The sequence below is a fragment of the Phalacrocorax carbo genome, chromosome 24 (assembly GCF_963921805.1).
Source record: "Phalacrocorax carbo chromosome 24, bPhaCar2.1, whole genome shotgun sequence".
Lineage (NCBI taxonomy): Eukaryota > Metazoa > Chordata > Aves > Suliformes > Phalacrocoracidae > Phalacrocorax > Phalacrocorax carbo.
Genome location: NC_087536.1, coordinates 5,522,452 through 5,543,440, shown reverse-complemented (window position 1 = coordinate 5,543,440; position 20,989 = coordinate 5,522,452). Strand labels below are relative to the sequence as shown.

General features: G+C 66.7%; 2 protein-coding genes across 3 annotated transcripts; both read right to left on the bottom strand.

Annotated features, from left to right (window-relative positions):
* HR (HR lysine demethylase and nuclear receptor corepressor) lies at positions 1 to 6,892 on the bottom strand. Its single transcript, XM_064472531.1, has 18 exons — positions 6,107 to 6,892; positions 4,539 to 5,397; positions 3,923 to 4,097; positions 3,543 to 3,772; positions 3,307 to 3,473; positions 3,119 to 3,188; positions 2,918 to 3,039; positions 2,670 to 2,748; positions 2,353 to 2,516; positions 2,016 to 2,240; positions 1,747 to 1,918; positions 1,521 to 1,596; positions 1,207 to 1,337; positions 997 to 1,093; positions 767 to 903; positions 527 to 678; positions 284 to 403; positions 1 to 197 (listed from the first exon to the last, which is right to left on the bottom strand). The coding sequence occupies exons 1-18, from the start codon at positions 6,890 to 6,892 to the stop codon at positions 135 to 137; spliced, it is 3,825 nt and encodes a 1,274-aa protein (XP_064328601.1). The 3' UTR covers positions 1 to 134.
* A 9,262-nt stretch (positions 6,893 to 16,154) lies between these two features.
* On the bottom strand, positions 16,155 to 19,639 carry REEP4 (receptor accessory protein 4). Of its 2 annotated transcripts, none has more exons than XM_064472627.1 (8): positions 19,503 to 19,639; positions 18,320 to 18,392; positions 18,171 to 18,247; positions 17,768 to 17,888; positions 17,525 to 17,638; positions 17,129 to 17,261; positions 16,865 to 17,034; positions 16,155 to 16,788 (listed from the first exon to the last, which is right to left on the bottom strand). In XM_064472627.1, the coding sequence occupies exons 1-8, from the start codon at positions 19,532 to 19,534 to the stop codon at positions 16,723 to 16,725; spliced, it is 786 nt and encodes a 261-aa protein (XP_064328697.1). In that variant the 5' UTR covers positions 19,535 to 19,639; the 3' UTR covers positions 16,155 to 16,722. The 2 variants fall into 2 exon arrangements, with proteins under 2 accessions (XP_064328697.1, XP_064328698.1); XM_064472628.1 differs by having other exon boundaries at positions 16,883 to 17,034.
* Positions 19,640 to 20,989: the final 1,350 nt, after the last annotated feature.

Sequence of the window (20,989 nt, the reverse complement as noted above, 5' to 3'; positions counted from 1 at the left end):
CCACGATCCCCTCCGGGTGATTGCAGAGCAAAGCACCAAGCGCAAGGTGGTCGGCCCCGGCTCCCCGCAGCATCTCGGCCGTGGCTGTGGCCGGCAGCGCTGGCTTTGTTCGAGCATCCTCCCGGCATGCCACCTTACTTGCAGCCCTGCAAGATGCCCGCGGCCTCCCGCACAGCGGAGAAGATCATGCCGTCCAGCTGCAAGGGTACAAAGAGGGAGTCAGCACCATGCACCCCACACTGGGACGCCCCCCCGCAGCCCCCCAGACCACCCACCCACCCACCTCGGCACGGAGCTGGTGCATGGCACCAGGAGGGTGGGTGCTGTGGTCCCAAAGGCGGGCGGCATTCTCTGGCGAGAGGAACCGCTGCTCCACGCTGATGGTACCGGTGAGGGTCTGCACCTGCCCATAGTATGCTGACTTCAGGGGCTGGGGGGCTCGGCTGTGCTCAGTTTCGCCAGGGGGCTTTGGCAGAGCTGCCCCCCAAATAGCTGCCCCTGGGGAGGGGGTTGCAGAGCTGCCTACCTGGTGGGGAGCCCCAGCAGGGACCAGCACCGCATCCCCCAGGAACTGGAGGAGGGTCCAGCCGCTCACCCCGCACTCCTCACGCAGCCGCCTCCGCAGCGAAAGGTCCAGGTAGCGGCCAGGGGGCTCTGCCGCTGCTCCCCCCTCCTGCCCTTGGTCCCCACATGCCTGCAGGGGGCCAAGGGTGAGTGGAGGGAGGGGCTGGGGGGGGGCTGGGGCTGCGCCGGGGGGTGATGGTACCCACCTTCTGCAAGAAGTCTTGTATGCGGCCGGCATCCTCAGCACGGAAAATGTGCCACAGGGCGCCAGGCCGGCTGCCAGCATCCCAGAGCCGCTCCTTCAACAGCGCATCCACGCCGTCCTCATCGCCTTGCAGGAGCAGGTCTGGGAGCAGAGGGGTGCTCAGGGGGGCTAGGGTGGGGGGACACCCCCATGCACTCGCCCTACCCTGCCGTGCCGCTGGCCGCTCGGGCAGCCGTGCCGTGGCGTGCACCAGGACACTGATGGAGTCGGCTGCTTCCACCGTCAGGTTTTTGGTCCCAATGGTCCGATCCTGGGAACGCACACCTGCAAGCAGGAGGTGTGTGAGGGGGTCAGCATCACCATGGGTGGGGGGAGCTCAGCTCATCCCCCCCGGCCCCCCTGCCGCGGGCACCGCGGTGCTGCCGGGTAGCACTCACCGTAAGCCACGCAGACGCGTGGGCGCAGCCAACGCCGGGCCCGCTGGCCCCTCACGTAGGTGGCCAGGTTGAGGCGGCCAGCCGGCCCGCAGTACTCCGGCAGCGGCAGGCTGGCGTTCAGGTTGGCAGCCCTGCGGCGCAGAGACGGTGCTCGAGGCCAGGGCACCAGGTACCGGCGCTGGCAGAGCCGCCCTTCTGCCCCCCAGCCCTCGCTGCATCCCGCACCGGGATGCATCCCGCTGCTGCAGGGGCTGGCACCCAGTCAGAAGGGGAAGGGGGGAACCCACCCTGGGGAAGGCTCTGCTGTCACCTACCGGCACAGTTCCATGTCCCCAAAGCCACACTCCAGCTTCAGCAGGTCCCCACCGCCCTGCTCCGGCTCCGGGGATGCTACAGGGTGGAGCATGGCATCACACGTGGGGATGCTGGCATCGTGCTACTGGGCACCTCCCGGGGAGGGAGGGATGCACAGGCTGGCTTACCCCGCTGCTAACACCCCAGAATTGCACGTGGGACCCCACAAACTCATTGCGCGCTTACCCACACTGGCAGCGAAGCCATCCCAAAACTCCCGGCTGCTCATCCTGACACGGTTCGCTGGTGCCCGTAGGTTGACCACCTCCACCGCCTGCTCCCCCCCGGCCGGGCAGAAGGACTCCGGCCCCCACAGCCGCCCCTCCAGCCTCTTCTGCAGCCCTGAAACAAGGACGGGCTGCCGGGGCAGCCAGGACTCAGCAGGGCTGGGGGGGGGTGGGCTGGAGGGGTCCGCGATGCCACCACGCATCCACGAGGATGGGCGAGGGGCTCACCTGGCCCTGCCGCCAATGCTCCTGGAAGAGTTTGTAGTTGCTGGCATGGCTGGGGTCGTGCAGCCAGAGCAGCCCGCTGGGTGCCAGGATGCAGTGGGAGGCAGGGGGACTGGGGGGACTGGGAGGGACTGGGGGATTCAGCTCAGCCCCCGCCTGCCTCTCCTGGATCTTTCTTTCCACCACGCGGGCAATGATGCTGTCCAGGATGCTGGTCAGGCGGTTGTCCTGGGGGAGGATGTAAAGGGGGGAGCCCCATCAGACCACCCCGGCCCCCCCCAGCACTGCCAAGGGCGGGGGGTATCACGGGGAGGGGTGCCCTGCCCGCCCTGGGACTCACGCTGGGCAAGGCGGGCGAGACGGGGGCGAAGGCCATGCGCACCCCATCCTGCCCCAGGCACAGCTTGACGGCGGTGGAGGCGAGGAGGTCACAGAGGGTGGTGGTCTGCACGGCCCCACGGGGGGGCGGCTGCCCTGGCGATGGTGGCCCCACCTCGGGGCTCTCTGCTTGGGGGGAGGAACGGGTCAGGGCTGCCCATGCCCTCTCCTCCACCTCTCGCCCCCCGACCCGGCACCATGTAGGGGATGCGGTGCAGCATCCCCGACCCGCCCGGAGCAGGGCTCTCCCCGCAGCGCCGGGGCTGCAGCCGGCCCTACCTTCCTTGATGGGCTGGGAGGTGTCGGCTGGGCCATCACTGCTGGGTGCGAGGGTGGGCACCACGACCCCCAATGGCTCCTGAAAAACCCGGTCCATGAAGACATCCATAAAGGAGCCAAATCCCCTGTCCCCAGGGCTGGCCCCCTCCCCGGCACCATGCACCCACACACACCCCACCAGGCACCCTTTTGCAGGGGTTGGGGTGCACCTGCATGCCCTCTACCCCCCACCCACAGCTCCCCCATACCTGGGTGCTCTGGGGGGGCTCTGCCAGGCTCTGCCTCACAGCCCCCTCCCCGCAGGGACAGCGCGACTCGATGCCGAACTTGGCCCGGACCTCGTGCAGCAGCTTCCAGAGCCGGGTCAAGACTGGGGACGGATGGGGATAGGCGGGTCAGCCCCGGGCAAGGGGTGAGGGGGGGATCCCGGGGTTGGGGGGGACACTCACTGTGGGGAGGGATGAACTGTGTGGGGACGAGGGATGCGACATGGTGGTCTTGCCCAGGGATGCACTTAGGCTGCTGCGTGGGACCCTCTGAGTCAGAGAGAGGGTACGTTTGTCCCTGCCAAGCCCCTCACGGGGCCGAGACCCCCTTTGCAAGCCCAACAACCCCTTTTCAAGCCTACCACCACCACCACCCCCCGCCCCATACCGTGGCTGTCAGCCTCCCGCCTGCTGCGGTGGCAATCGGGGCACAGCTGGAAGCCACATCTGGCACAGCTCCAGTGTGAGTTGAAGAAGCCCCTCTGGCAGGCATCACAGAGCTGGGGGGCTCCTTCCCCTCGCCTCCAGGCCGTCACCCCTGCGGGAAACACAGCCCTCAGCCTCCCCAGTCTCCCCAGTGCCAGCCCCCACCCCAGTCCCCACTTACCCTTGGGCCCGCTGGGGGCTCCCAGCCATGTATCCCTGTCCCTGCGGACGGCCTCGCAGAAGGGGTCCCCCAGGACCCCCAGCAGGTACTTGGCCAGGCAGAGGCTGCTGCCCACGCTCCGGCTCCCTCGTTCGGGGCCGGCTGCCTCCAGCTGCGGCGTCTCCCCCTCCGCCTCCCCCAGGGTGCAGAAGCCATCGATGCTCAGCTCCCTGCCGCCCCCGAAGGCAAACCTGTGGGAGAGGGGATGCTCCGAAATGGGGTGACAGGGGAGGGTGCTCTAAAATAGGGTGATGGGAGAGGATGCTCCATGCATCCTGGCATGAGCTGAGAGCCCCCTGCCCACATCAGGGCTCTGAGCTCTCCAGGAGCCCCGGGCTCACCTGCGGAAGTGCAGCAGCCTGCAAGTGCTCTCGGGGGGATCCTCCTCCTCCTCACCCTCGGGGTCCCCCGCGGCCCGGGCAGCGCAGGCACAGCACCGTGGGATGCTCTCGGGCAGGGCGGTGCAGGGCACGCTCTGCAGGCACCATGGCTCGGGGCCGGCGTGGCTCAGCGGGTCTGGGGGAGACGGGAGGTGCTTTGGGACATGGTGCATGGGGATACACCAGCCGGGAGGGACTGGCACGCCGTGCCAGGGGCTGGAAACTGGGCCAGAAAGTAGGGCTGGAAAGTAGGACTGGAGATCTGCAGAGGTCAGGGCTGAGATGCTGGCACCTCCCCAAGGAGGGCTCTGACCCAGTGGCAGTGCTTGTCACCCACCCAGGCATCACACCTGAGGGTGCTGCACTGCCCCAAAGGGGCATGTCTATAAATCCCTGCCCTGGGAGTTACCGCCAGACCCATCCATGCCAGGAAAAACCCAAGCACAGCAGGTTTCCCAGCCCTCACGTGTTCATGGCTCATGTTGCAGGTGCTGGGAACCAGGATGCAAAAATTCCCTGTGGATCAGGTGCTGCCACCGCCCTCTCCTTGGCCCCACCGTGCACCCCCCTACCTTACCTCCCTCTCCTAGCTCCATCCTCCTCTCCTGCGGGTCCCCTCCGCTCTCCGTGCCATCACCAGGGCACGCTGCGGCCATGCTCTCGGTGGCCTTCGCACCCCTCTTGGCCGCCCCGGCGCCCTCGCCTGCAGCGCGGGGTCCGTCGGCGGTGCCGTGCGGGCGCTTGGCCGAGCGCTTGCCGTCACCGGCTGGCTCGGGGCCGCCATCCCGCCGGGGAGCCTTGCAGCGTGGCAGCGACTGCTCCGAGTGCCGCGTCAGCCAGGTCTTCTTCAGTTTGGTGTGGTTGCTGGGTGGGCATGGAAAACGGCCCCCAGCGATGCCCAGGGTGGGCTCGAAGGGACCGAGCGCCCTGCAGCCTACCTCTGGGCACCCATCGCAGCCCGGCGCGGTGCAGAGGCAAGCCGGGGGTGGCTCCGGCTTGGCAAGGGCTGGCTGGTAGTGCCCGTCCATGAGCGGGGGCGATGGGTCGGGCTCCCCTGGTCCCAGTGGCGAGCCGGGCTGGAGGCTTTGGTACGCCAGACGTTCATCTTTGGGCTCGGAGGGCCGGCCTGGCCCTGGCTCCATGGGGAAATTGGGGGCATGGGGCCGTGTGCCCACCCAGGGAGCCCTGCAGCCCCCAACCACACCGGGCTGCAGGAGGAAGAGGGGGTGGCTGGTGCTGGGAGAAGGTGTGCAGGTATGGGGAGGGGGCACCGCCAAGCTGCACCCCTCTTGGCCATCCCTCCACGGGGCTCCCAACAGCTCTGGCACTGCCGGCTCCCCCTCCCCGTCTCCGTCCTGCCCCTTGCCCAGCAGCTGCGGTGGTGCATGGTCCTTGGCTGGGGGGTGGAAGCCCGGCTCTTTCTTCAGGTAAAACTCCTGGAGGGGAGTAGAGGGGCTGTCAAGGCTGGAGTCACCCCAGATGTGGGTCCCTGTCCCTGCCTCCGTCACACATAGCACCGGGAGGTGGTGACGGGGAGCACCCCGCGACCCTGCCTCAGCTTCCCTCCACCACCCTCCCGAGCTGGGTCACTGCCCAGTGCTTTCCAGCCCCAGGTGGCCGAGCCCATGGGGTGCCCGTGTCACCCCTGCCCCCGTGGGAAAGGAATGGGGAGCCGCAGCGGCGCGGGGTGCGACGGGCGCACCCACGGGCTGGCGGCTCTGCCTTCCGCCGCCTCCGTGCCGCGGCTCCCGCCGCCGTGACTCAGCCCGGGGGCTTGCATCATGCCACGGGGCCACCCCGGGGAGGAGAGCATCGTCCCCGCAGGGGCGCATTGCCCCATCCCTTGGGAGGCTGGGACCCCCCTGCCACCACGCTGCCACCCTGCTGAGTGGCAGGAGCGAGCAAGGGGCTACGTCCTGCTCGGAGGCTGCCGACACCGGGTGCAGCCCGGCCCTGCCCTGGCCGCGGGTGCCAGCATCACCTTTCGCAATCTGCTGCTCCCAGCCAGGTTCAGCTGAGGCTGGAGCCTGGCATCACCCAGGGGAGCCGAGCCCTGAGCATCCCCACTCTGGAGCCAGACCGTGGGAGCCAGAGCTGTCCCACCATCGAAGCCAGGCTCCGCGTGGCCATTCCAGGGTTGCCTACCTTGTTCCCTGAGCTAGAGCAGTCATGGAAAGGGGCCGGAGCCACCTTGCATCTCGGTGGGAGCCCCAGGTAGAGGGGCTGGCCCCAGGTGGGCACATGGGAGCCCAGATGCCAGTCAATGCCAGTGAAGCGTCCATCTCCCATCACTGCCGGTCCGTCCGGCCCCCCGCCACCAAATGGGGGGTCAGCTGGGGGTCCAGTGGGAAGCAGCGAGGACAGGAGGAAGGGGCTGTGCTTAGCCTCCACAAGGAAGGGGCAGTGGTGGAAAGCCGGGGGGTCACCGTCCCCGGCTCCTGCAGCAGCGTGGGGCTTGCCAATGGTGCCAGGGCGCTGGCTTTCCAGCCCTGGGAAGGGCAGAGGGTAGCGGTGATACGCGTGGCTGTAGAGGGCCAGGGGGGCCAGCATGGCTTCAGCCCACCGTGGCCCTGGGTGCTCCTTGCAGGGCTCAGCCCAGCCCGCCTTGGCCTGCCCGTTCCTGGGTGGCAGCAGCGCCGGGAGCTCGGCTCCATCCTTGGGGCGGCACAGGGTGTCCCGCAGGCACGGCGGGGCCGGTGGGTAGGGGCAGGTCAGCCGGCTGCCAGCAAGCTCCCACCCTGGTCCCAGGCATCCCTCAGAGGCTCTCCAGGAACACCTCTTCTCCGTGCCATAGCTCAGCTTGCTGGGCTCCTGGTAGCCCGGGAGTCCCAGCTCGGTGTTCCGGGGCAGGACCACCCCGCTGCTCTCCATCACCCGGGTGTCCTGCGCTGCCTCCTGGGATCTTCTCCACCGCGGTGGGGTCTCCCCCATCCTCGTGTCACTGGCCATGCTGCTCTGCCGCTCATGTGGTGCTCAGCGCCGTCCCGGGCTGGCCGGACCCTGTAGGCAGGGAGCGAGGCATCAGTGAGATGCTGCACTGTACCAAACCCTGCCCAAACGCTGCCCAGGCAGCCTTGCACGGGTTGCAATGGGGAGAACTGAAGCACAGGGATGGTGGGGGTTGGTGCTGGGGGGGCTGCTTTCATCCCCCCAGCTCCATCCTTCCGTGCTAGATGAGAGGCTCCCTGGCACAGCAAGGGGATCCCAGGTTCCCATGCCCAAGTGGGATGCACAATCTGGGAGGGCCCATGGCTGGAGCATGGGTCCCCAGCCTGTCCCATCCCCCCTGCACCCATCCCGGCGGGGCTGGCGGCTGGGACGCACCTCGCGCCCACCCGTCCCTCCGCGCCCAGCCTGGCCCCGCGCCCGGCCGCTGGCACCCAGCGTGGGGAGGCCTTGCCCCACGCAGGTATTCGCCTCCAGCCAGGGCTGGGCCGCTCTTCCCAGGAGGGTTTGCAGCAAGGGGGGAGCTCCCAGAGGCCCCTCCTGGTAGAAATGCCTGGGGAGATTTGCTGGATTAACACTCCTCCGGGACCCAGGCCACACGCAGACGTGGGATTCAGAGCCAGTCCTTGCAGCAGCCGGCGATTGCATCCCTTCCCAGCAGAGCAAACGCCACCCCTTGCCCTCCTGCCCTCCCTGCCTGGCAGCTGGAGAAGCCAAGAGGGACAGGCATGGGTCCCTGAAAAATTGCAGCCCTGCTCCAGGGTGGGACAGAGCTGCCTCGACGGCCGGGCAGGCAGCCGGGACGGCGACTGCAGCATGGGACAGGAGGGGTGTGTGTCCCCAGAGCTGCCTGTCCCCATCACATCCCCTGCCCAGGGAAGGTCAAAGCCCCCTTTTTCCCATGCTGCTGCCCAAGCCCCTGCTCAGGAAGCACCCTGGGGCACCCTGCCCAAGCAGGGGCACCCTGGGCATGGGGGCACCCCATCCCTCCGGGGTGCAGGACCCAGCCAGGCTCTTGTAACCAGCCCTGCACTGGGAAGATGCTCCCAATACAGCTCTCTTCTGGTGCCCTGAAGCCTCCCAGCCACATGCCGTCCCTGGGGTCCCCCCAGCATCCCCCAGGCTCGCTGGGGCAGTGTTGTCCCCTGCCCTTCATCCCCTCCGGAGCACAAGAAGCTGCTCCCGCAGCTTGGCAAGCATCCCCGCCGTCACACAGCACAGCCAGCTACCTGGAGGGTCCATCGGGGACCCCGCCGCCTCCCCTGCAGCAGTGAGGACAAGCGGGCTCTCCGCCAGCAGCACTGGGTCCCGGAGAGGCGAAGCCAGGTGGGCAGGAGCACCTAGACCCACAGGCTGAAGGGGTCCGGCTCTGGGATCTGGAGGAGGCAGAAAGCCACCCGGGTGGCCCTGGGGACGTTCTTCTCCGAATGCTGGAGCTGGAGTTTTTGATCCATTGGCTTGGGGGGCTCCGTGCTCCTCCTGCCTATTGTCCTATGAGCACTCCTGGTGTGCTGGGGGGGTCGGGGAGAGGGGTACCCAGAGGAGCAGCGGTGAGCAGGACCTTCCCCCAGCTCTAGGCAGCCTTGAGCATCTTGGGGCGAGCGATGGAGGACGAGGCGGCGGTGGCAGCTCTGCTCCCTGTGAGCGTGCAGCCTCCGCCGGCTCCCACAGCGACTGGGCGGGCGGGCGAGCTGCTGGGGTTGCTGACGCCCAGGAGCCGGTGAGGTGCCGGCAGTACCGCCCAGCCCCGGGGGCACCGGCGCAGGCAGCGGCAGCCGTGCCAAGGCGGGCAGGTGTGCTCTGCCCCCGCACGAAGAAAGCGCCCTTTGTTCGGCAACACGGCCGAGCCGCCCCGTCGCCGATGAAAGACGCCGGCCGCCTGCTCTGGGCGAAACTGGGATGGGAGAAATGCCGGGATGGGCCAAGCGCCCCAGCCTCAGTGCCGGGGAGGGCTGGATGTGGCATGCCTGGCGTGGAACACGTGGCCACCCCCACAGGTTAGGGGTCCCCGGGGCTCGTGACCCCTCCAGTTTTGCCCAAACAGGAAGGATTTGGCTTCAACCCATGCTGCTGCTTTGACTGTGCAACATCCCAAGGTTGCCCTGTCTCATGGCTGAGTCTTGTCCCCCTGCTGCATCCCTCCTCCGGCTGCCTGGGATGAAGGCAGAGCTCCTCTGCCAGGAGACAGCCAGGCGGGAGGGGCAGGGCGCGATCCAAGGGTGCCGAAAGGCTAACATGGAGCAGGAGGCTGCTATGACAGCATCCTGATGCCGCTGCCTGCCTAGGGTTGAGGATTACCTGGGGGCACTTAAACCCCTGCCCTGCAGCCCACCGGGCTTGCAGACACCCTGGCCGTGCCCCACAGCCACTGGGCAAAAGCCGGGACCCATCACCCTACCAGCGCTCCGCACATGCACATCCCCAGCACCAAGACATACCGACCCCAAACCCACCAGCTCCCAGCACCCCATTGCCCACTCCTGGGGGGCGATGCTCCAGCCGGGTGCACAGGGAAGCGGTCCCAGGGGAGCAGGTCAAAGGGATCCCCCCCGGGTGGACGCCCCAGTAAGCGACTGGGGAGGAGTGGGGCTGACGCCAGCAGCGCCGGGCAGGCTTAGATCACGTGCGTGTGTCCCAGGGCCACCCCGCGCACCGCTCGCACGCCTTACATAAACCGCAGCCGCTCCGCACAGCCTCCCCCGGCACGGCTCGGCACGGCTCGGCATCCGGGGGCTGGCAGGGCCCGGGGCGCGAGGCGATGGGGTGAAGGCAGGCCACGGCCCGCGTGAGCCGAGCAGCGTGATTAACATCAGACCACGGGCTTCGTTACAGTTCAGCAGCTGCTGCGCGGTCTGGCCCCGCTGGGAGCGAGGAGCCATGGTTAACCCTTGCTGGCCGGGGCACGGTGTGGCTCAGGGTGCTGGGGGGTGCCACAGGGGACCCTTTGCAATGCCAGCGGGCATCCGCTGGTCCCCATCCCACCTCCAGCATGGCTGAACCCACAGCGGGATCCCCTCTGGCCCCACTTGCCGCGGAGGGGAGGGTTCGGGGGGCCGCAGCACCTGGCTGCTGCTCGCTGCACCCGCTGGGTGCCAGGGAACAGGGAGGGGACCCAGACAGGGCTCGGGGCATGGGCGAGCCCGCGCCTTCCTTCGATGAGAAGGTGCTGAAAGACAAACTCTTTTCCTGTTCCCTCCCTCCGCTCCCCAGGGATGATGGCTCCAGCAAGGCTGGAGGGAGAGCTGGCAGCCGGGAGGGATGCTGGCAAGGGTCTGCCGCATCCTGGCACGGCCGGATGGGTCAGCGGATGCCCACGGCCATCGGGACCGTTGCGGCAGTGCCAATGGAGCAACCGAGGAGGGGAGAGGGATGGACACACCACCCTGATGCTGGCAAGCACCAAGGAGGGAGCCATGAGAAGCCCTTGCTGGGGCAGGGCAGAAGGCAGAGATCAGGGGGATGCTGGAGGGACAGAAGGGAATTTCCCACCTTGCACTGGGGCAGCATCTCTGGGTGCTGCACCCTCCCTGCACCCCACTGTCCCGGCTGCCCTCAGCTCCTAGCCGTCGCGTGGATGCTCCTACCATGCCGGGGAGCCCGAGGCCCTCAAAAAGCCTCCCTGGGGCCAGCACAGCCCTCACGGGGCAGCCACGCTGCCGGCAAGCTCTTCTGGGGCTTGGCCACTGTCCCACCCCGTCCCCAGGAGCGGGCTCCGTGCCTGCTTCCCCGCGGCACAGCGGCACCAGATGGGGTTCCTCTGCTCCCTGCCCGTCCCGGCACGACCTGCGGAGGGTCCCCCAGGGCAAACTGGGAGGGGGGGTCCAGGCTGGGCTTGAGTTTTGCCAGCTCAGGCTTTGCTGGGAGAGAAGCCCCCTGCCCCGGGGAGGCAGGAAGGCTCTGCCTTGGTGGGTTGGCACAGCCGGGCCCAGAGCTCCAATCTCCCTGTTTTTTCCCTTAAATCAGAGGGCGAGCAGAGGGACTGCAAACACCCACGAGCCAAGCACTGGCCAGAAAGACGCTGCGGGAGGGCGGAAGCACCCGAATTAGAAACCTTGGCATCCCTGCCCCGCTCGATGCTGGAGGATGGGGAGACATGCTGCGAGGATGCGGGTTGGAGGGATGCTGTCCCCACGGTGTCCCCTGGGACCACAGGGGGATGCATGGCCACATGGGGCAGGGGGTTCCTGGGATGCTCCAGCACTGGGGATGGACACGGATGGGGGTCCCAGTGCAAAAGGCTCACTGGTACCCCAGTGATGCTCCGGCAGCACAGGCAGCCAAGGAGCCGGCCAGCCCTGCCCCAGTGCCCATGTCCCCTGCCCGGGCCGGCCCCAGGCACCCCAGGGAAGGGCGTCGCAGCCCCCAGACCCACAAGCTACCTCTGGGTGGGAAAGAAGCCTGAAATCCAGCCCTTTTTCTCACGCAAAATGAACCAAACATGCCCCCTCTCTGGCTTGCCTAGAGACCCCTCCAGCTCCCTCTGCATCCACAGAGCCCCAGCTCTTCCTCCTCCTCCTCCTTCCTCCTCCTTCCTCCTCCTCCCAGCCCCGGCACTGAGCCCAGCACGCACCTACCTGCCTCCACCGCTGCACAGGTGAGGAAGACAAGGGCACAGGCAGAGGAAGGCAGCCCCGTTCCCCCCCTGCCCAGCACCGGGCACAATGGCCGCGAGAGCTTTTGCTAATCTGCACCCGGTGCTTATAAAAAAAAATAAAAAAAGAAAAGAAGAAAAAAAAACCCACGTCAAACCTTCAGGAGTCTGGAGGCTGCAGCGGAGCGGAGGGCACGGGAGGACACTCACTCCCACACGAGCAGCTTTCTGGGAATTAGGGCCACAGCCCAACTGCTCTGGCAGCCTGCGCTCCCCTCCAGCCCTGGCTCTCGGTACGGCGTGGCCTGGGCAGCCGCCCCACCGGTACGGCCCCGCCGCCGCAGGGTCGGTCGCTGCTCCCGGCCCTAATCTCCCGCTTTCCCCTTGGGAGGTGAGTAAGCATCGCTAATCTCGCTCGCTTCGCTGCTGGGGAGAGATGAGCTGCTTCTCCCAGGCTGGGGGCTGCACCCCAGACCCCCCCCCCGCCCATCGTACCGCCTGCGGGGTGGGGGGGCAGCATGGGTCTCCCCTTCTCCGGGCAGCTCTCGGATGCTGCGTGCCCTCAAGGTGAAGGCTGGGATAGGGAAAGGACATGGAGGCAGCAAGGCAGCTCGTCCCCATCAGGAGGGACCGGCTGTCGGAGAGGGGACTGGGGGACGTCGCAGCTGCCCGGACCCAACCCACCTTTGCCGGTGCCCCCCATGCCAGCGGATGCGTGCCAGCCCCACGCACGGCGGGGAGATGCAGGACCCGGTGATGGATGGTGCTGGATGCTCCCTTCCCTGCATCCCTCCTTCCCATCCCGGGGGAGGACAGGCAGGACGAGCTGTCCCAGCGAGCCCCAGTGCGGGGGCACAGCACCCGTCCTGTGCCACCCCCTCGGCTCCGCGCCACCCACCCAGGACTTCTGTTTACCCAGCCCAGCGCCAGCGCCCAGCTTCAAATACCTTGATGTAATTAAAAGCTCTCTCCCAGGGGCCAAAGGCTTAGGATGGCAGCCAGGGACACCAGCAGCCCTCTGCCACCTGCACGCTGGAGAGGCAGGGGCAGGCAGCTGCCTGCTGCCCGCTCCCCCCGGGGTCCCGACAGCACCTACCTGGGAGCAGCCGGGGTCTCCTGCCCTCAGCCTGGGCCCCTCTTCTGTCCCCACCGTACTCCCGGGGCACCCCGCCGCCGGCCAGCCATGGTGATGGGCAGGCTGGCACCGGGCAGGCGATGGGGCAGGACGGCTCCTGGCATGGGGAGAAGAGAGTCACGAACGACGGGCAGCCTCCTGCCCGCTCGCTGCCCAGCTCCTCCTGCCAGAGCAAGGCGGCACCTCGGTTTCCCCCGATGCTCAGCGATGCTTCATGGTCCCCGAAGCAGGGTGCCCGGCACCCCCCGAGCACGGTGCCCAAAACCCCCAGGTAAAAGCCTCTGTGCCCCCGCCGGTGTCACGGCGGGGATGCAGCTCCAGCCCTGGGACACGGAGCTGGAATCGTCCTTGGTGCCAGCACAGGCAGGGCCAGGCTGTGAACAGGGCTGGCTGGGGACAGATGGGTCCCTGGGGGGACAGGCGGCTGTGTGTGGTGGGGGACACACACACACGCAGCATTCCTTCAGCCGTGTCCTCCCGCACACCCATCACCTCAAACACCCCTTTTCCTGGCCCCTCCTGCCATGGCACTTCCCACCTGCCCTCCTCTTCCTCACCATCCTTTTCCTCACCAGTGGGGTGATGGCAGCCTGGGGGCAGGTGTGCATTTGAGGACATGTTGGGGGGGATGAAAAAGAGGTTCTCTGTGTGTTCCCTGCCCCAGCAAGGGGGAGGAAGGTCTTACCTGGCCAGTGGCGACACGGGGGGCTTTCAGCCCCTGCCTGGCCGAGCCCCCTGCCCGCGGGCAGCGCGCTGCCTGCAGCTCCACATCACGCCTCCTTGCCCTCTGCGGCGGGAGGCAGCTGAAAGCTCCCCGGGGCTGCCAGAAAAGAGGCTGCATTTAAACAACAGACATAATTATGCTTTTGATACCGTCTGCTAAAAATACAGCGCTGTGCCGCACGGGGAGCCATGTGTGCGCGGCCTCACATGGCTCCTGCCTGGAACGGCTGACTCAGGCAGCAGGGCCAGAGGGGGCCAGGGATGGGGGGATCCTGGCAGGAACCAGGGGCAAGAAACCCCTGCTGCAGAGGGGCTAGCCTGCGGGAGGGTACCGCTCTACCAGGGACCCCCAAAACAGCCAGCTTGCGGCACGGTGGGAGGATGAAGGCAGCCCCAGGGAAGGCACCAGCATCACCACCACCACCCCCCACCTCCAGGAGGGCAGCAGCCCCCAGGTTGGCTGTAGTGGGGTGAAATGAGCAGAGGAAGGGGCAGGGAGGGAGATGGAGGGGCTGGGGGAGCGTGGCTGGGTCGCTCAGTGCCACCAGCACAGGCTCGGGGGGGCTCAGCCAGTACCCGGCCCCGGCAGCACCACAGGGGGATGCACGAGGATGCTGAGGGGTGGGCGCAGTGGGGCACTGGGGACGGCACCCAAAGCAACCGGCGGCTCCCCAGGGAGGTCCAGCCAGCAGATCCTGCTAATCAGTAACGGCCCCCTCCACCCTGCGACCTGTCGCTCCCCAGGGAGGGAGCAGGGCCAGGGCTGCCACCCCCTACAGCGCCCGGCCGCGGCAGCCCCCGAGCACTGACCTTTGGCGGTGCCAAGGCACCGGCTCATGCCGTCTCCGGTCTGCTGCCCACCAGGAACGGGCAGTGCTTGTCCCAGGGGCACCAGCTGCCCCCGGGGTTTAGTGTCTTGCTTCCATGGAGCACCAGGATTGTCCCCGTCTCATGGGGAGAGGGGACACACCTGCTTCACTCCATCCCCCTGCCAGGTCTCAGGGATGCAGGCAGGAGAGCAGGGAAGCCCTGGGAGGGGAGCGGGTGGCCAGGGGGCACAGTGGGGCGGGCTGGCAGGAGCCACCGGCCGGGGGCAGCGACCTGACCCTCGCTCCCACTAATGCCTTCCCAGCAGGGAAGCTGCTTACAGGGACAGGAGCCGCCCAGCTTACATGACCTCATGCGACCCCCCTGCACCGCGGGGGTACACTTTACCCCACACCAGTGGGGACAGACCCTGCGCCGGGGTGAGACTGGGGGAGCCCGCAGCAGTGCCAGCCAGGGCTCAGCCCCCCTCTCCATGCCTGGAGGGGACCATCACGGTGGCTGGGCGAGCTCAGGTCAGCCACCTAATTTCTGGGCCGGGGTGCTGCCAGCCGAGGGAGATTACAGCTTTGCTGACTGCAGCCTGGCACAGACCCGTGAGCTGACACAGCTGGGGTCAGTGCTGGCACTGGAGGAGGCTGCCTCGGCCCCGGGGGGATGGGCTACACCACCCCGGGGCAGCTTTTGCCCCCTCCTTGGGTTTCTCTCTCCAGGGAATACATGGGACACTTGCCAAAACAGGGGTCAGGCGCCAGGACTCCTGGTTCCCTTCCCAGCTCTATCTTAGAAGTCAGTGGTGCTTGTGCCTCAGTTTCCCCAAGCTGGGAAAGCAAGCAGTCCCCACTGACCTCCCATCTTAGGGACGGACGATGCTCAGGCTCCATCGCTGCTGCCGCCTCACTCGCAGCATGTCCCCAGCCTCCCCAGATCACCCCTGGAGTCAGGGGGCTGCAGTCCCCCCCTACCCCCCCCGTGCTGGGGGAACCCCACTACCCAGCTCAGCATCCCAGCACCGGTACCCAGGGCAGGCAGGCAGCCCCAGCAGCCTCCCTGGGCTGTATCCTTGGAGGAACCACACTCCCTAAGAGGCTTTAGAAGGATTACGGCCAGCCCCCTGGCCCTTGTGCTGTCCCCACCCAGCCTTCCTACTCCGCTGCTTTAGGTAATCGTCTCTGAGACAGTTTTACATGGCTAATCCAGCCACCTCCACCTAATCTGCTCCAACACCTCTGCCTGCCCCGAGCCGCCCCCCTGCCCAGCTCTGCTCTGGGACCACTGCCTCCTCTGGGGGGGGGGGTGCAGGCTGCAGGCAGGGGGAGATGCTCTCCCTGCCCTGGGAAGACCCCCAAAGGCAGAAAGAAGCCAGGGGCTAAAAATAAAGCTGGCCTGAGGGGCGAGGGCAGGAAGGATTGGGAGCAAGGGGATTGATGCCAGGGAGCGGGGCACCGGGGGACAGGAGGGCTCCCGGGGGCAGGAGAGGCAACACGAGCAGCGTTGTCACCTTGTGCCACCCTCCCTGCCCCAAGAGGCTTTGTGCCTCGTGTCCTCCCCCCAGGCAGGGGACAACTCCCCGGGGGAAGGAGCAAAGGTGAGCTGAGACCCCCCCCGGGTGAGATCGGGGAGCCCCAGCAGGGAGAGGGGAGCTGCCCGTGGCTGGGGCCGTCAGGACAAGCCAGGGCTGGTGGCCACGACAGGGACGGCTGCCTGCAGCCCTGGCCGTGTGCCGGGGGACCTGGGATCCCAGCGGGGCCATGGCTGTTGCTGCCACACTGTGGGGGACACAGCTACTGCAAGGAGGGGCTGAGATACATCCCTGCACCCCAGCACCCACCTCCCTGCACCCCCAGTCCTGTTCTGCACCACAGGGACTGGGCACTGCACCCTCCCACGGCCCGATGTACCCCCAGAGGGTCCCACACAGCCCCAGCTCCTGCGGAAGGGGACAGCATTTAAGCAAAGGGGACAACTCCTATTTCTGAAGGTCTGAAGTAACATTTATTTCTCCATGTACAAAAGCCCCTGTCTGGGAGGGGAGAACATTAAAAGCCACATAGTGCCGGGCAGGGCACGGTCAGGTTTCAAGTATGGGGGGGTCAGCCTGCAGCTGGGGGGGAGCCCTGGCCAGGGGCTGTGTCTTTGGCTTCAGAAGAGAGATGGGACAAGGAAGAGCCCCTCACCATCTCCCAGGGGAGAGGGAACGTGGGGAGTAAGGCATCACGGCTGCAGGAGAGGGGAGCTCCAGCAGAACCAGTAGTGTTCAATGGGGTGGGGGAATGGGACAGGACCCCGCAGGAGAGGCGCCGGCGCCGACCTGCAGCAGCGAGGTCTGGGAGGGGGCACGGCCGGGAGCAGCGTGGGGGCCGAGCTGCCCTCCCCTCCGCGAGGCAGCTGGAGGTGCACAGTGCAGCCGGGCGGGTGCAGATTTGCAGTGTAATGCAGGGGGGAGCCCCTTCCCCGGGGATGCACGAACCGTAGCTCCCTCCTGGTGTGGCAGCAGCAAACTCGTGTTAAGACTCCTGGCAGAGGGTTTCCCGGGGGCCATTAGCTGTCCTGCTCCGGCGGAGCCACTTTCTTCCTGCTCCGGCTGCGCAAGAGCCGGGAAGAGCCCTGGGCAGGGGGAGGGATGGGTCAGGTCCCCCTTGTCCCAGCCCCGCACCGCCACATCCCCCCCCCCCCACGGTACCTCTTTGCCCGACGTCACCTTCTTCACCGTGCGCAGGCTCCGGCTGCGGGAGAGGTGCTTGGGGTCCCAGCCATGGGATGAAGGCTCAGGCAAGGCCTGTGAGTCTGACCAGAGCTCCTCATCCTCCGTCTCACTCTCGTGCTGCTGGCTGGCCGAGGGCATGCTGTAGGCTGGGGACAGGGGGGCACACGACAGCTCCCAGCACAGCCCCACCACAGGCCTCGCTCGAGCCCCCCACCACTGTCATCCACCCCCCCAGCTCACCCAGCAGCTGCCTGCGGCTCTCCTGCTCCTCCAGGTACAGGGGGTCCTGGTAGTGCACGGGGGCCTCGTCAGGGATGGAGCGCAGGTCCTGCATGCTAAAGCTGCGGAGCCGCCCGGCCAGCACGCCCTGGCTCTGGGGGAGGGACACAGAAAGGAGGGAAGTGAGCCCCACAGGACAAACCCCAAAGCACCAGGGCACCCCAAAACACCAAACTTGGTGTCAGGCACCAACAGCCCACAGCGATGCAACCCCACGGGGCAGGGCTCTGCACCCAGAGACCCCTCTTCTGACACCTGCACCACCCAGGGCACCATGCTGGGGTGACACTTTCCTCCCGGCATCCCTGGAGCTGAACATCCTTCGGGAAGCGGAGCAGCCCGCCCCATTCCCGGTACCTTGGTGGCCGCCTGGACCGCGGCCGTGGCTGCCATGTTGAGGCCCCTCTTGCCAAAGCGCACCATCGCCTCGTAGCTGCGCTCCCTGGCCTGGATGATATACGTGTCGATCTCCTGCCGAGACAACCGTGGCGGTGCTGAGTACGCACAGCACCGTGTCCCAGGGCATCACCAGCCCTGCCGAGCCATTGGGCAGCCCCCCAGGGCAGGTGGGACCCCCCCCAAGAGCCAGGCAGCCCTCACCTTCTCCTTCCGGGACAGCGTGGGGTGCACAAATTTGCGGTAGAGGATGCTGGCCCCCCGGGTGTAGGGGGAGAGCAGCCAGATGACAAAGGCCATCTTAATCTCGTAGTAGAAGGGAAACCTGCCAGAAAGAGAGGAAAAAAATGGGGGTGAGCAGATGCTGGGGGGATTCAAGGGCACATCCTGCTCCCTTGCAGGAGGGATGTTGCCTTTCCCCCTAGCATCAGGCCTGGAGACCCCAGGCAGGGTCTGCCTGGAGCCAGGTGCTGGGCAGGCAGCAGCACAGCCTGTGTCCCTCTCCTTGCAGAGAGAGTGGGGGAGGCAGCCCCCTCCTTCCCCCAGGGCACAGGGACCCCGACAGACCCGCTCCCCCGCAGCAGCGGTACCCGCACACCGGCCTCACCAGGAGATGAGGAGGTCAGTGAAGGTCTCTGTGGCCATGAAGAGCGAAAAGACGATCCAGTACATCATCCAGCGGACCTGCGAGGAGCGGGCGAGCCTGTCAGCCCGGGGCTAGAGCCCAGGAAGGAGCTGCCCAGGCACCCTACTCACATATTCCCGGATGTTTTTGGTCTTCACAGCCTTGTAGGAAACATAGGCAGGGTACAGCAGCCCGAAGACCAGCCTGTAACGGAGCGGGGGTGTGAGGCATGCAGGCCACGCCGCATAGAGCAGCAGCAGCAGGGAGTAACCGAGCTGCCTGCCCCAGCGCCGCAGCTTGGCCTTAAGCTCCTCCAGCACCATGCCGGCCCCGGAGCCGCTGGGAAAAGGGATGGCAGCGGCCTGGAGAGCTGGCTGCGAGCACGGTATCGCTCCCACAAACTCGCCCACCTCCGTGGGGACCGGCCCAACCTGTCGAGGCGGCGGAGCGGGAGGCTCAGCTCCTTCTGAAGGGAGGATCCAGCCCTGCCAGCATCCCTACCAGAGCGATGCTGGGTACCAACCTCCCTCCCGACACGCAGGGCCTCGCTGTCCCCGCAGCATGTGGGCGAGGTGCCGTCGCCAAACACGCACCTCCGGCCCGGTGACTCAGCCGCTGCTGGCCCAGCTGCGGGCCACGGGCACAGGAGTCGGACCACCGGCTGGGAAATCGAGCCACCGGCTGGGAAATCGAGCCACCGGCTGGGAAATCGCCCACCTGCAGCATGGCATCGCGCCTGCCTTCAGCCAGGCTCACCCCGGCCGCCTCCTGCATTAACCTCACCCAGGAGGGGGGGCAGTGGGTGCCCCCCACCCCTCCTTGCTACCCACCCCGCAGTTTGCAGGATCTCCCTCTCCCCACGAGGGACCCCTTCGGGCTCGCTTGGCCACTGGCCACCCCAGCCTGGGTGGCCGGAGCGCGGGAGCCAGGACGCCGGGGTGCTGGATGCACGGCGCCGAGCTCGCCCCCCCCCGGGACGGGCAGAGGTCCGGCAGCGGCTCCGGGACCGAGACATTTACCCACCCCCGGGGGGGAGCGGGTGGCCCCCGTACAAACACATCCCCGGTCGCCCAGTTCCCGCCTGGGGCAGCCCCGCTGAGCCCGCCCCGTAGCGGGTTGCGACCCCTGGGAGAAGAGGGAGGAGGTCCCGTTAAACCGAGACCCCCGGAGCGGGGCGGGGCTCGCTTCATCTCCCACGGGCACCCCCCGTCCTGCAGCCCACCCCCCCAGTGGGCACCACCCCGGGAATGCCCCCTCCACCGGGCACTCCCCCCCCCCCGGGGTGCACCGGGACCCCCCCCGACCCACACTCACACAATCACCCGGCTGAGCATCCAGGACACCATGGTGGGGGCGGGCTCCTTGTGCCCCCCTCCTCTTCCCGGGGTCCCCGTTCCCGGGGCCCCCCGCCCCCTCCCGGACCACCCGCGGCGGCGGCCGGAAGCGAATGTAACAACTTGAATGTTGCAGCCACCGGCTCCGCGCATGCGCGGCCGCGCTCTTAAAACGGCCACGATGGCCCTTAAAAGGGCAACACCCCAGTACTGCGGTGGGGTCTGTAGTGTTGTCCCTTTGCTTACCAAAGTAATTTTTAAATTTTTTTTTTTTATTATTTTAAGCAGTAAGGAGGCAGGAAAACGAGGGAAATACCCTTTGCGTGATTCCAAGGACACCTTTTTGATTTTGGAGGTGTGACTCTTGGGACTTCGTTTTAGTTTTGGAGGTGTGATGCTCAAGTGGGGTATGCCCACAGCATGGGACATGTAGACCCCCCCACCCCAGTCCCGGGGGTGCAAGAGGTCAGAGAGGGCAGATCTGCCGGAGCTGGGGGTTTGGGTGGAGGTGAGAGAGCTGCTGGGTCATGCCAAGGGAGTCAGAGGTGCAGGCACCACCCTGATGTGTTGATTCAGCAGGGTTTAGCATCAGCTGCTGCAAAATCCCCTCCCTGGCATGCCTAACCTAGGTTTACATGTGCGCTTAACCTTAAGCACCCGCTTGGGCGTGTTGCTGAACCAGGGCCAGGGCTCTGCGGCAGGCGTGGATCCCTGCAAGATTCTCGGGAGAAAATAGAAGCTCTTCCTCCTCCCGAGTCAGAGCGGGGCTGAGAGTCCTTGCTGCTGGACCTGGCATCACCCGCAGAGGTCCAGGGCACGCTGGTTCCCCCATCCCAGTCCCAGCCACTGTCGGGGTGCCAGCACCCATCTGCAGCTGTTCCCTGTGCTTCCCACCTGGCTTTAAAATCTGCCCTTTTTCCTGGTAGGGAAACCGAGGCAGAGAAGTTTGGCAATGCCAAACGCTGCAGCACCAGTTAGGGTTGGGTGCTTGGCCCTGCATTGCACCCAGGGCAGGGCTGGATTTGGCTGCAGGGGCTGCACCAGGGAAGGGACCAGGTTCAGGTCCTGCAGCCACCAAGGTCAAACCCAGCTCCCAAAAGCCAGCTGTGCCCCCGGGGTGCCTGTTGCCTTTGAGAGGATCTTTATTTGTGAGCTTAATTGGTGGTTTTTCACATGCATATTTATGTACCTGGGGGACAGGGAAATGCTCCCCTGGAAAACCAGCTGGGTGGCTGCTGGGTACTGGTGCAGCTTGGGGTGCAGCAGGCTCCAGCTGGGACTCTCCTCCCTGTGGAAACACCTCTTGCTTCCCCCACCACCATGAGACAAGGCATCTGCAGCAAAAAAATGAGGCAAGCCATGTGTGGGGTCTGGAGGACCCAAAACCAAGGGGTTCCCCGCTCCTGGGCTTGGTGGGGCTTGTGTAAGGGAAGGGATGCTGTGGGACCCCAGCTGGAGCAGGACCCC